This window comes from Zootoca vivipara, chromosome 2 (genome assembly GCF_963506605.1).
Source record: "Zootoca vivipara chromosome 2, rZooViv1.1, whole genome shotgun sequence".
NCBI lineage: Eukaryota > Metazoa > Chordata > Lepidosauria > Squamata > Lacertidae > Zootoca > Zootoca vivipara.
In genome coordinates, this window is record NC_083277.1 from 85764015 (window position 1) to 85777384 (window position 13370).

The 13370-nt window shown below is 41.8% G+C and overlaps 1 protein-coding gene across 3 annotated transcripts in view; it reads right to left on the reverse strand.

Annotated features, from left to right (window-relative positions):
* Positions 1 to 13370, reverse strand: part of STX8 (syntaxin 8) — a 97308-nt gene that overhangs the window by 67793 nt on the left and 16145 nt on the right. For all 3 annotated transcript variants that reach the window (XR_009557177.1, XR_009557176.1, XM_035104692.2), the window contains exons 5-6: positions 12040 to 12164; positions 9563 to 9655 (exon numbers count right to left, since the gene is read on the reverse strand). Coding sequence is in view for 1 of the 3 variants with exons in the window: in XM_035104692.2 (XP_034960583.1) it covers positions 9563 to 9655; positions 12040 to 12164 (218 nt within the window). In the remaining 2 variants the exon portion in view is untranslated. The remainder of the gene's footprint in view (positions 1 to 9562; positions 9656 to 12039; positions 12165 to 13370) is intronic.

A 13370-nucleotide genomic window follows, 5' to 3' on the forward strand; every position in this document is an offset into this window, starting at 1 on the left:
TCTGGAAAGAAAATATTTGCCACTCTCCTCCTCAAAGCATTTTATTTCAAATAACCTCTGCTAATTGAGGGAAAAGATGAAGGATTGTGTGGGGAGGAAGGGTAGTGACCGACAAATTACGATTGCATGAAACGGCTGTTCACTCTCAAAACAACCATTTCTGCTTCCAATGAGAATAATTAAATACCTCTTGAATTTATAAAGCATTGCAGATTCCTGAAGAACTGGAGGGAGATCTTCTTTTGCTTTCAAGTTTTAATTTAGGATAAGGCAAAGATGAAGACTCTTTCAGACGTCGCCGGGATGCCAAGTCCCATCAGGCCCAACTGGCATGGCTGACTGTCGGGGATGATGGGAGCTGTAGTCTAAAAATCTCTTGATGGCCACAGGTTTCGTACTGCTGCAGGAATGGTTTAAATTACAGTGGTACCTCGGGTTATGTACGCAATTCGTTCCGGGGTGCCGTTCGCACCCAGAAAAGTACGCAACCCGAAGCATACGTAACCTGAGGTGTGACTGTATATTTAAGGGGTCCCTATCTTTAATGAGCTTTAGAAAGGCAAATCTTCATAAGGTATAGTCCCTCTTCTGGAATGAATGTGTGTCTTCTGTTGGGTATAAGTAGCTTATACCTTCAATCCCCAGCACCACTGTTAATAGAAAAAAGAACACACGCCACAAGATAAACAGCTACTCAAGCTTTATCAGTATAGACTCTCAGAGGGCTAGAAATAGAGCACGATCTCAGTGGTTATGGGAATTGCTACCTCATTATTGAGGTGTGAACAGCTAGAATTTAAGAGTGTTTATTACCATTCACTCTTCACGTAAAACCAAGCCTGTTTGTACTGGCACAGATCTGCTAATTAGATGCACACTGAATGCCCCCAACACAGATTCTGCCCATGCAAAGTACATTAAACCCAGCATTTGACCTTAAGGTGGGTTCAGTCCCCTTGGCAGCATGCTCAGTGGCTAAGCTGCAGAAAAAATATCTGTGCGAGGCTAATCCTCTTCCACAAAGAAATATCCTGTCCCACAGTGGGTCATTTTGGATTTCTTCACAGGATCATTGTGGGAATTCAAAAGCAGGATTTCCTTGGTTTACTTAGGATCTCTCCCCCAAAGTAAGTGAAGCAGAGAGGGTGATGGAAGAGGGAGCACTGAAGACCAGGGCTCTGAAGACCAGGTTACGCACGTAACCCCAGGGCTGAAGTGTAACTTAAAGAGGAGGAGACCAATGGTATGGGGTCAGAATAAAATTAAGGTAATACATTGGCAGGGAGTAGTGTAAATTTCTAACAACTGAGCACAAAAGTTCATTAAGGAATAAGCCATCATGAGCTCTGAAAGCAAAAAGGTGAAATGCCTATCCTCTCAACTGCCCACCCCTTTTTTTCTCCCCATTTGGAAGATGCCAAAGTCTGGCTGAGCGGTTAAAATCATTCTAACCTTTAAGAGTTAAGTGGTGAAGAATGAGCAAGATAAGTAACTGGAACCAGATGGAAGCTATATGTAAATGACACCATCACTAGTGGCATACAGTTCTAATGCACTATTTATAAACTAACTCTCTGCACGCAAGTTGAAGAAAAAGTAGGACAGGTGACAATCAGTCCTTCTGAGAATATAATACATAACACTTTGCACTTATGAAACCCACTTCCCCTCCTACCACTGCAGATACACAATAGGAACACAATAGGAAGCTGTTCTAGCTCAGCGTTGTCAGTTTTGCCTACAATGACTGAAAGCGGCTCTCCAGTATTTCACACAGGGTTTAACCAGCAGCCTCCTGCACTTCCAATCTCCACAAACCTGGCTTAAACCAATCTTGTAAGGAATGTAATTTTCATTCTCCTCATATTGCAGATTAGGGAGCTGAGGGTGAGAGATGGTGGCTGATCCAAAGGCACCTAGCAAAATTGTGGTTGAGGTGACATTTGACCTGAGGCCTGAGCTCACTCTATTCACTATGGTACATTAGCGGTCATATAAAACCTTGATTTTGACACATAAATGAACTTACTAGAAATGCATATACTGTACAGTGGCACCTTGGTTCTCAAACTTAACCCATTCCGGAAGTCTATTCCAAAACCAAAGCATTCCAAAACCAAGGTGCACTTTCCCATATAAAGTAATGCAAAATGGATTAATCCGTTCCAGACTTTTAAAAACAACCCCTAAAACAGAAATTTAACATGAATTTTACTATCTAACGAGACCATTGATCCATGAAATGAAAGCAATAAACAATGTACTGCAATCACACAATCAACCAATCTGTAAGGGTGGAGGGGAGGTGGTGGGATTAATAATGCTATATAACATTGTTTGGATATATCTTTCATTTCGGAAATTTATTATTTGTATTGATTTGTATTAGATTGATTTGTAATTCAAATTTAGTTTCAATAAAATAAATATTTTTTAAAAAAATCAATCAATCAGTAGCTGAACTGGGTTCCACGCAGTCACAAAAACAGAACAAAAAAGCAGCAAAAACAAAAACGCAAATAGCAGAAACAGACAGACCTCAGCATAACACTCAAATTGGAAGCGTGGCACTCAAATCAGAAGCGTAACACTCAAAATGGAGCATGTTCGGCTTCCAAAAAAAGTCTGCAAACCGGAACACTTACAGTACTTCCGGGTTTGCAGTGTTCTGGTTCCAAGTTGTTTGAGGACCAAGGAGTTTGAGAACCAAGGTACCACTGTAATTGATTAGCTCAATGGAGAAAATTGCTGCAGTATCACAGGAAAGGTTAAAGATTTTTTTAAAAAAATTAACTTTAAAACAAAATATCCCATTTTACACAAATAATATATTCCCTAGAGGACTAGTTTTTAACATCATTGCCTGAACAGAGATAAAAGATTACTCACAACATATTCAGCTCCTATTTTTTTTACATTGGATTAAAAAGCAATCTGCACTCTCCATTTGTAACTCTACAATTAAATGGTTGGTAGTGTCAACTGAAGCATTTGGTACAAGCAAAATACTTTCTACAAACTATCAGAGAAGAACATGAGGATTAAGACTCTGTTGCAAGGAACCCTTTTTTAAAGGAACTAACTTTCCTTTCCCCCTGTAATTATTATTAACAGGAACCATTCAAAAGCTTTTCTATTTCCAAAAACAAATCTCTTGCTAATGTCAATAATTGTAGTTGCTATATAAAGTGTTTTACAAGATACAGCTGACGAATAATTATTTTTCCCTTATTGAATATGTTTTTAGTAGGAAGAAGCCATACAGTAATGATGAATAAAACCAGCTTGTTTTTTAAACTTCAGCTTTCAAATTTACTTGGGCCCAATGAAAACATCATTAGAGGTTTTTTTTAAAAAGTACCATAGGATATTTTTAAGTCCCCCAAACTCTAGAATAAAAGATGTTGTCCTGCAACTTTTTTTCATAGGGAAGTTGCTCCCCACCTCGATCATTTTAGTTGCCCTTTTTCTGAACCCTTTCCAACTCTAGAACATCCTTCTTGAGGTGCGGCAACCAGAACTGTACTCCAAATGTATTCCAAATGTAGTCACGGCACAGATCTGTATATCAGCATTATGATACAGTATCAGCAGTTTTATTTTCAAGTCACTTCCTTATGATCGCTAGCATGGAATCTGCCTTTTTCACGACCATTGTACACTGGGACGACATCTTGCACTTGTTTACACTGAACTGCATTTGCCATTTTACAAACTCAAACAATTTAATATCATCAGCAAACTTGGCTACCTCACTGCCCACTCCTAGCAGTCTAGATCGTTGATCAACAAGTTAAAAAGCATAGATCCTAATACCGATCTTTGGAGGACTCAATTTTCTAAGCTTCTCCACTTGGGGAACTGTCCATGCAAACTGTTCCTGCAAAGGTTAACCATTTCCTGAGTCACAATAGGACTTCTCCTTTTATTCCTTGGTGGCTAAAGCTTATTGAGAAATCTTTGGTGAGCTGCTTTGATGAAAGCTTTTTGAAAGCCCAAGTACACTACGTCAAGGAAGGCAGTAGTTCATGGAGAATTAAAAATCCAAAGAGCTAGATTGATGTTAAAATAGGCAAAAAAAGATTCACAAAATAAATAACCAATATATATACACCCCAAACCCATATAAAATTAGTCATTTCCTAAACATGTAAGGAAACAAAATGTTTGAGGCACTCAGAATTATCAGCATTATAAACTCCTTGGGATGCAAAATTGATGCCAGCAACCAATGACTCTTCTCCACCACTGGAATATGTATTGCCCAAGGTATTTCCTATTGCAAAATAGAACAGTACACTTTTAGGGTGTCCCATTTGAGGTTATGCTCCTTAGATATTACACACAAATATCTTTATCACCCTGAGTTACTGTAAATGACAGGATGTGACTAGGTGACTCATTACTTTGTGGTTGCTGGATTCTGAGTGCCCAGATTGCTCCTGTAACACCTCATGGCAAAAGTCAGCCCAAGGATGTAGGCTTCATTGCCTGTCTCTGGTGCAATTGTTCATGCTTGGCTTGGGTTACACATCCTCTTGGAATAGCATTAAGTAAACTAGGAACAGGCAAAAGCCTCTTCAATGAGATCACTAGGATGCAATCGACTCTTAGTATGTCAAACTTTGGCATGCAATGTCCAGTACTGGGGCAAAAAGTAGGTCACCCATCATTACAAAATACTGGGGGGGAGGCATTTAAAGGGTCAATTCTGGTGATACGGTGCTGATGGGTTTGCTTTCTTCAGCTGGAACAAGGTGAACAGGAATTGAGAATTTACATTTTTTGTGAATTTAAATTTATAAGGTGCTCTGAAAGAGGTAGATGTGAAAAATTCAGCTGGCAACATATCTTCCTCTTCAAAATTAATCATTTGCTTCCAATTCATTTTGGTTTTTCTCTGCACATGATAAAGGGATGCAATGGTAGCAGTGATACAATGCAGAAGAAACGGATGTGGGACATTTTTATTCAGTGGATTTATGTTTGGAATTAATTTAGAGTTAGCGCACCTATTCCAGCTTCAACAGATTGACAGATAAGCTATATTAAAAATAAAAACCAGAAGACACTTGCATATATTTCATAGTTCCCACTTAAATTATTTTACACTTAAATATCAGCCTTTCATGAGACTAGAGCTTATGACAGACCTGCTATTAAAGTAAAATCAAATGAGAAATAATTTTTAATGCTCATTTTTCTCTTTGTGTGCATTTAAAACTTCATATTTCTTTTGCTTGGCTGCATATCTTCAAGGTGGAAGAAGGGAGGCTTGATATTCCTCTCTTCCCACCGAGAATGATGTGGCTTACTTCAGAATTGTGTCATCACGGCAATGAAATTTCCTATAACTAAGGACACAGCAAGATGTCACAGGGGCACAATTGATGGCTTAGAATACAGGTCATGTCACAAAGCTGTAAAAAAGGATGCGTGGGCAACAGAACCGTACTTCAGCCATTCCCAAAGGAGAAAAACATTAAATATACCACAGGAACTGGACTATTCACAGAATCAAGAATGTACTTAGAGCTCACTCTTTAGAAAGATATTGCTTGCAACACTCTGCAAATCACTTTTGGTGACAATCTTGTTCTTCAAAGAAACAAAAATCAAAAAGCACCTGCTTCCTATGCTGCCATTGCCCACAACATTAATTTACTGTTAATTAATTCGAATTTCATTTATATTTCACTCTTCTCGGAGCAGTAAACACTATCAGTTGTACCATCACAGCAACCCTGATCAGTAGCTTAGGGAGACAGTGTGTGACTAGCACAAGGCACAATAGTGAGCTTTGTGGGGGTTTGAACCCGGCTCTCCCAACTCCGGTGGTGATATGGAAACATGATGGGTAGTTTGATTCACTGCAGTTTACATTACAGTCATTTACCATGCTCTTGGGGAGCAACAAGATCTACGGGAGCTAGTTTCATAGGCTCAGCTAGCAATGCTGCTTTCCTGCAGACCATTATAAATTCATCTGGCTCCAAACACTCACAGTTGTTCGTACGCTCGTCAGAGATTACATATTATGAAAACGGCCTCAATACAGACCAAAAATACACAGATGAGGGAACTGAGTCTTTTGTCCAAGACAGATCACTGAACGATAATTTGTGCAGATACTGAGTTGATATTAATCAAGGGCGGAGCACTTCTGGAAAAATATAGTATGTGCTCTGCACTGCACACAAGGCTAATCAGAGACCCCATGTGCAAATTTCTGATTATATTGCCTAGGAATGGGAGTTCTCAGCACTAGTCATGGAATAGACCCAAACTGAAGTTCAACAACTCCAACTCCAACTCTGACTAAACAAACATACACATGAGCAGCAGAAGGTATTCACGTGCTATGCACTGTGCAGTTTGGGTGTAAATTGGTATCAGTGTGGGCAGATCATAATCATTGTACCTTGATTTATTTGTTTGTTCTTTTGTCAGTTTAAATCTGTGATGGGATTGGAAACCAGCAATGGAATGCCCCCCCCAGCTCTTTTTGCAAATGCTGTTCTATGATGCTCCTTTAAAGTTATGTCAAGATAGAATTTTATTTTTATTTTAAGTCTCCACATCTCTTCCTTCCTAAGGCCTTCAGTTTAGTAATCTCAGAACAGCTGGGTTTTTAATCTGTTTTCTCCAAGGACTGAGATTAGAGCAATGTTGTTGCTGGGTTTTAAAAAAAAAGTTTCCCATTTCAAATCTGGCAGGCAAGTAAAGTTGTTGTAGGCTAGGAAAACTTTTGTGAATTTTAATTTTCAAGGCTGATCTCACCCCATCATTCCTGCAGTACATAACAAATTAATAAACCCACGGACACGTGAGCAGGCAAGTCAGTTAACTTTTGTTCAATGCTTGCCAGGGCTGAATATGCACCTCAGAAAGCCTGGAAAAAACAGGATCAGACTGGGAGCAGAAAGGGTGAAAGAATACAGTGCACCTGACTTCTAGACTACTAGTATTAATGTTTAATGTTTTATCATGTTATTAATATTCTGTTGGGAGCTGCCCAGAGTAGCTGGGGAAACCCAGCCAGATGGGCAAGGTATAAAAATGTTATATTTTTTTATTTTTATTTTTGGCAGTGACACCTTCTCAATGAAGAAAGTGCTCAGCAAATGGGAAAGTATCAGAGCTGCTGCCTTCCAGTCACTTAATGTTCATGCAACCCTCTCTAGAAGCAGACCAGATGGATCAAATCTTTGCAGAGATCACACAGCTGGAAACATTTCAAAGTTCTACCATACTGTAAGAAAAAAAAAAAAGCTCAAAAATCTATAGATTTGCTCCCATGGGGTCATGAGCGAGTGCTACAGTATGGTTTAACTTCAAATCTGTCTCTCATACTAGTCCAGGAGAATGAAAAGCGTGTGCATCATCGGACTTTCTACAAGCTCCATTAATGCAGGATTCAACCGATCCCACTGAAACTTCAGGACGTAAACTATTTGCTGAAAATACAGCCGGGTGTTTGTATATACCGTAACTACTTGCCTGGGACACCACAAGGAAAAACAAGGCATTCCTATCAGGTGAGTGAGAAGAGTCTACCTCTGCAGCAAGTATGAAAATACAGCAGTTTGGTGGAGGAAAGACTGATCACTCTTATCCCTCACTCGTGAACCTGCCGCTCTCCTTCCTAGGCACTGAGGAAGGAGCTTCCTGCATATCCCTGCTGGAGGAAAGCAAACCGCTTCTTCTGCAGCTGGCAGCGAAACCAAGTGCTGGTAGAGGATAAAGCTGAGCCTCTTCCCCCACGGTCAGCATGGAAACCATGTAGGCTGGCAGACAAGAAGCAGCCTGCTTCATTTGTTAGGAGACTTTGTCATCATAATAAAACCTAGCCTGCAAATGTTGTGAACCATGCAAAGCAAGCAGCGCTTAAGGCAAAAGAAGCCAAAACTTTTAAAATGCCAACACCCTGGGCCTGAAGGAGAGTGCTTCTGCTCCTTTCTGTGGCCTCCTGCCAGACCTGCCTCCTGGACTATGTGAAACAGGAGGTCTTAGACTGCTCTGGCAAATCACGCTGGGGGGGAAGGTGCCCGTGAAGGTTCTGGCTCAGGGTGCACACATTCCTGACTGCTAGCCTCAAGTTCAGTATCGTTCAGTTCCTCAGCCCGTGGGTGGTGCAAAAGCCAAAGACTCGACCAGTTCATCCTCCCAACTCTGAGCTCGAGGCTGAGGCCATGGCAGCAAAGAGGCTACTTTTCTTTCATTTTTTGTTTGTTTGTTTGTTTTTAAATCAGGCTAGCAACTTTTCAGGGCTTATAATGGCAAGGCTGCTCTAATCGTCAGCCCTAGACGTGATCATTTAAACTAAAAAAGAATATGTAAGCATACTACCAGACCAAAGGGCAAACTATAGGTAAAAATAATGCTAAACTGGAAAAGGTGCGTTGCACTGCTCCAGGAAAAAACAAAAAACCACCAAACATGTTCTCCTCAAGGTCAAGAACGGATCTTGCACTAGGCATTTTTCTGTCCTGTGCTGCCACCTACCGGCTCAGACAGGAATAATCAAACAGCTAACCGTACCTAACCTGCTTCGGTCTCTCTCTCCTCTCATGGAAGGCTCCCTTGAGAAGGGTAAGTATGAACTGACACACAAACACCCTACACCAGAGCTTTCCAGACTTTTCATGTTGGTGACACACTTTTTAGACATGCATCATTTTGCGGCACAGTAATTCAGATTTGCATCATTTCTCAACACAATAATTCAGTTTTACTAGCAAACTGGAGGTTAAACTAGCCCCTTTCCAGTCCCAAGAGGAGCATGGGAAGTGTTCACATGACACACCTACACACTGCAGCCGACACACTGTGTCCCGACACACAGTTTGAAAGGCTCTGCCCTACACCTACCTACAAACAGAAACTCTTGAGTGAAAGCACTACTGTTCCAGTAAATACTGCTGGAAATAATCTGTCCTCCTTTTACAGCTCATTTTCTAGATCTAAGAGGCAGACCCCCCAACAAAGGCACAGGGACCAATATAAAGGTACCCTGATGCCCAATTCTATGTCCAGGGGGCTCCTTTTTGATAATCCACACCAATGTACTCTGGTTAATTTTGCAACTGATGGGAGAGAAAGGGAGGCATAGTAAATACGTTATGACAATGTGGCATCTAGGCCATACCACACCATACATGAGATAATGATCCAGGCAGACATGGGCAAATTGAGTAACAGTTATGAAACAATTCTTCACTTTTTAAAACTTCTCTGAGATCTGCACTTTGATGACCTAAAAATTCAGCGCTCTTCCTTTCCCTTTGCTCTGCCTGAACCCAATGCTAGGAGGGGGAAGCAAGCAAACTCTGTTGTCAATTCACTTTTAAACCATCACACTTAGAAATAGAGATGATTAACTGTGGCTCTTCTATTACTGTTCAGGGGAGAAATATCGCTGAGAGTGGTTAGTAATGATGCAGCAGAGACGACGCACCAAAGGTTTTCAGTAGAACAGAACTATGAAAAGGTACGAACACGGAAAATAATGACTGTGTGCTCTCTTGAACCCATCAAACTCTGAAAGCAGGACGGTCCTTACCATTCTGTTCCTCTAACTCATTCCCAATTTCCTGCCCCATCTGTTTCTGACGGGCTAAGACTGAAGAGAGAGCATCGAGACCAGCATCTTGCTCTGCACAGGGGAGAAAGAAAAAAAATGAATCAAATTAAATTCCAGCCCCAGATTTATGACCCACGAAAGCTGAGCAACATTATGAAAGTCTGCGACTGAAGTGTTAAAAACTTAATGACCCAAAGACCTCACTGATGGCATGACAATGAATTCCAAAAGAGACAGATCTTAAGAAACTAGGGTAAAAGTTACAGTGCTGGGTAGTGTCTTAGAAAAGAAAGTTTAGCCAAGAGTCCCAAACCCTTCAGGAACTGTATATGCAGCTGCTCCTCAATCATAAGAGCGCTGGTGGGTTTTTTTTGTTTTGTTTTTTTGGCACACTCATAGAATTTCCTGATTAAGCCTTTTTGATTTTCCAGGGAAGGTTTAACATGACTGAGAAACAAATAGGTGATGCAAGCACCAAGGAATCCAAAGGGTTTCTCAAGCTGTAAATGTAAATGTAGCGTTTATGGGGAGATAATCCAACTCTTGGCAAGGGGAGCTGCAGCCAGCACAGCCGCAATAGAAGTCTCCCTCTAGTCTTACAAAATGCCCCCCTATTGTAATCTAGAGCACATGGCATTACCACACCCTTGGTCCCAATGGCACTGAATTACACTTCAGTTGTACACAGCTCTCTTTTGTACTGGAGCCCTCTTGGAGAGTTGCTTTTGGGGAGGTCCTCCAAAGGCAGCACAATCAACTACTGTGGGTAGCGTTTTGCAAAAGGGGAGGGGGTTCTTTTACAGGTGCAGGAGCAGCAGAGTTGTGTGCCAATGGCTGTTTAAGCAAAGAGGGCAAAAGATTAATGGCTAACTGATGGCTCAATAGATCTTTCTGCAGAAGCCGTTATTATTATTATTATTATTTAACTCCCTACTTGACAGCATATACAATTGCTTTGAAATGCCCCCAAAGTGTCCACGAGGTTTCAAGACAGGCACTACAGGAGCAGAAAGTTGTTGTGGAAAAGCTGGCTTACTGACATCAAGATGTTGTTTCCCATACAGATGGCATAGCTAAGCACCACATTGTTATGGCTGCTGGTGCATGGGAGAGCATTTCCATGGCCAAAAATACTCCTCCTACCACCAGGGAGAAGGATGTAGAACTTAATCAGCAAAAGAGGCCTCACAACTACTTCACATAAAATCACTGTTCAAGAAAAAGCATAGAGCCCAGGAGACAGAAATGATGACAATGAGAGGAGCAGGAAGGGGCTAAATTCTGTGTGGGGAACTGGATCTGGCCGGCAATGATACCAGGTGGCCTTTTTTTGCTAACAGGGGATTTCGTGCAGCACTTTGAAAAAGGCCCCTGAAGACAATCAGCCTTCAGAAGCTCCTTTCAAAGCACTATCTCACAAGCCCTTTGTAGGCACTGCTAAAAAGCTGACTGGCAGTGCCCGCGGACCCACTTTTGGCTGAGCAAGGATTTTACCTGCCCAACACCTGGCATCGGGTGTAGTGAAGGCCAAAATGGTCTTGAGGGCCAAACAGAGAAGCCCAGAGGACCTAATTGGGTCCATGGGTCAGAAGTTCCCCATCCCTAGGCTATATGGAGATGGAAGCCTGGGCACATGGAAGGAATCGATCTACTTAAACAAGAGACCAGTTAGATCTGCACAACCTGTGGCTCACTATGCCAATGCAGCCTGCTGGGTGTATGCTGCTACCTGACAGTTGCTTGATAACTCTGTTTTAAGGTTCAACACCTACAGCAAAGGCTTACCGAGCCCCAAGCAAGCCACATTTTCTTGGTGGGACACAAGTCACACCAGCCAGTTCTAACCTCATAATGATGAGGCAGCCCAGATCAAGGTGCCAAACTCTGTTTGTTTCAGGCTAAGAGTGGTCTGTAAGATAAAGTGGGCCAGTAAGAATTTTCATCCCTCACAAACAAGCCTGGATAAGAATGAGGTTAACCTGATTAGTGTGAAGTACGTCCAAGACCTTCCACCAGCAACCAAGGGATGCAGAAGACTGATATCTTCCAAGGAGCCTAGAAAATTCAGGAACTGAAACTCCACTGGCACTTAAAGCTTGGTGCCTAATTATCTGAGGCATCTTAAGGAATTCTGGTTTGACAAGCCAGCTCCTACCTACCCACAGAATAGTTTTTCAAATGACGAGTGTGTGAACTTAAGCAGAGAAATGCCCCCTGGATTCAAAACAAACATTTAACAAAGTGCTCGAATGTTTTGGATGGTCAGGGACAAAACAAGCTGGACATCAGAAAGCGATACCTCCATCCTATACAAAAGAAGGTGAAGGTGGAAGATTTTCTGACCTAGGTCACTGGAGTAAAAGGATGCAATCAATACCCGTGGCTATCAACCATGAGGCCTATGTATAGGCTCTAGGATAGGATTAAGGCTTTAAAAACTGAGAAGGATGACTTACCTTCTATAATTCTCTGTTGCTGCTGCTGGATTTCATGAAAGCCAAGCCCTCTTGTTTCCTCAGGCTCCTCCACAAGCCATGGGTTTACGACACCTTGTCTGACCCCTCCAGCCATTAGGCTAGACCTGGAAATATATATATATTTTAAAAATACAAGCTTCAACATTTTAACATAATTTGTTCAAAGGAGGGGAACCCCCCCCCCCAAGCAAGCCTGCCATACAGTTATCTGAAGCCTCAATATTAAAAAGTGCAACTGCATTTCCAAAATTGCACACATACAAAATGCAAGAATGACCTTTTTTGCATATTTGCAAAGAGCACAACATGTGTGTATTGTGAAACATACCCCCACTTTTCTTCTTGCTATATATTTTTATACAGAGGAAGGAGTTGCAATTGCAGACTTTGCATGACACCAAAGCCCCTTTTCCCCCTGTAGCTACAGCTCTGCTGCTCCCTACTTAACAGCTGATGCTGGGAGGCGAGGGGACACAGAAGTTAGGGTGGCTGCAGTGGTATCTGGCCAGCAGATCAGGGGTTCCACACTCCCCACTTACGGTACTTGGGAGAACTCCTGCTGAATTCAGAGGGACTTGCATGCAGAATAGTAGACAGGCATGCACTTAACCTGGAGGTAGGATTTTATGCAGCACTGCAATATTAATATAAATGAAAGACAGAGACAGGCCCTAATTGTTTGTTGACGTGCATCAATGCAACAGAAGAAGAATTAGGTGTAATGGATGAAAACCAGGATCTCTACTAAATTCATTTCTGCAGCATACAGAAAATATGTGAATTTTCAGTATGAGAGAGACACCTGCTGGCTAAAGACGCAAGTTGCACAAACCCTTCAGATACAAAAGATTGGGGAATTTGTGACTCTCCAGGTGCTGTTGGAGTCCCATCAGCTCCAGGCAGCATGGCCAATGGTCAAGGATGATGAGAGTTGGGTGAGAGACAGGTTCTCCATGCCTTAGATACATTTAACCCCTGACTATAAGCATATGCCATACTAAAGAAAGGGGGGGGGGTCCACTTTACCTAGAAAGAGTGCCCTGTCCACCAAATCAAATACCTGTCTACCAAATCAATTACATGTTAGTGCTTAGAGTTTGGTTAAAAAATAAGTGGTATATAAATTGTCCTAATAGAATCAATCAATCATGGTGATGAGGCAGAGCATGCCTTCCTTCTGACATCACTGGGCACCCATGTGCAAAGCATTCAAACAGGCCACAATTGCATAAACTCCAGGGAAGTTGGCGACACAGCCGGCATGCCAGATAGGCAGGGAGTGAAAGGCAAAGAGTGAAAGTGCATTCTCC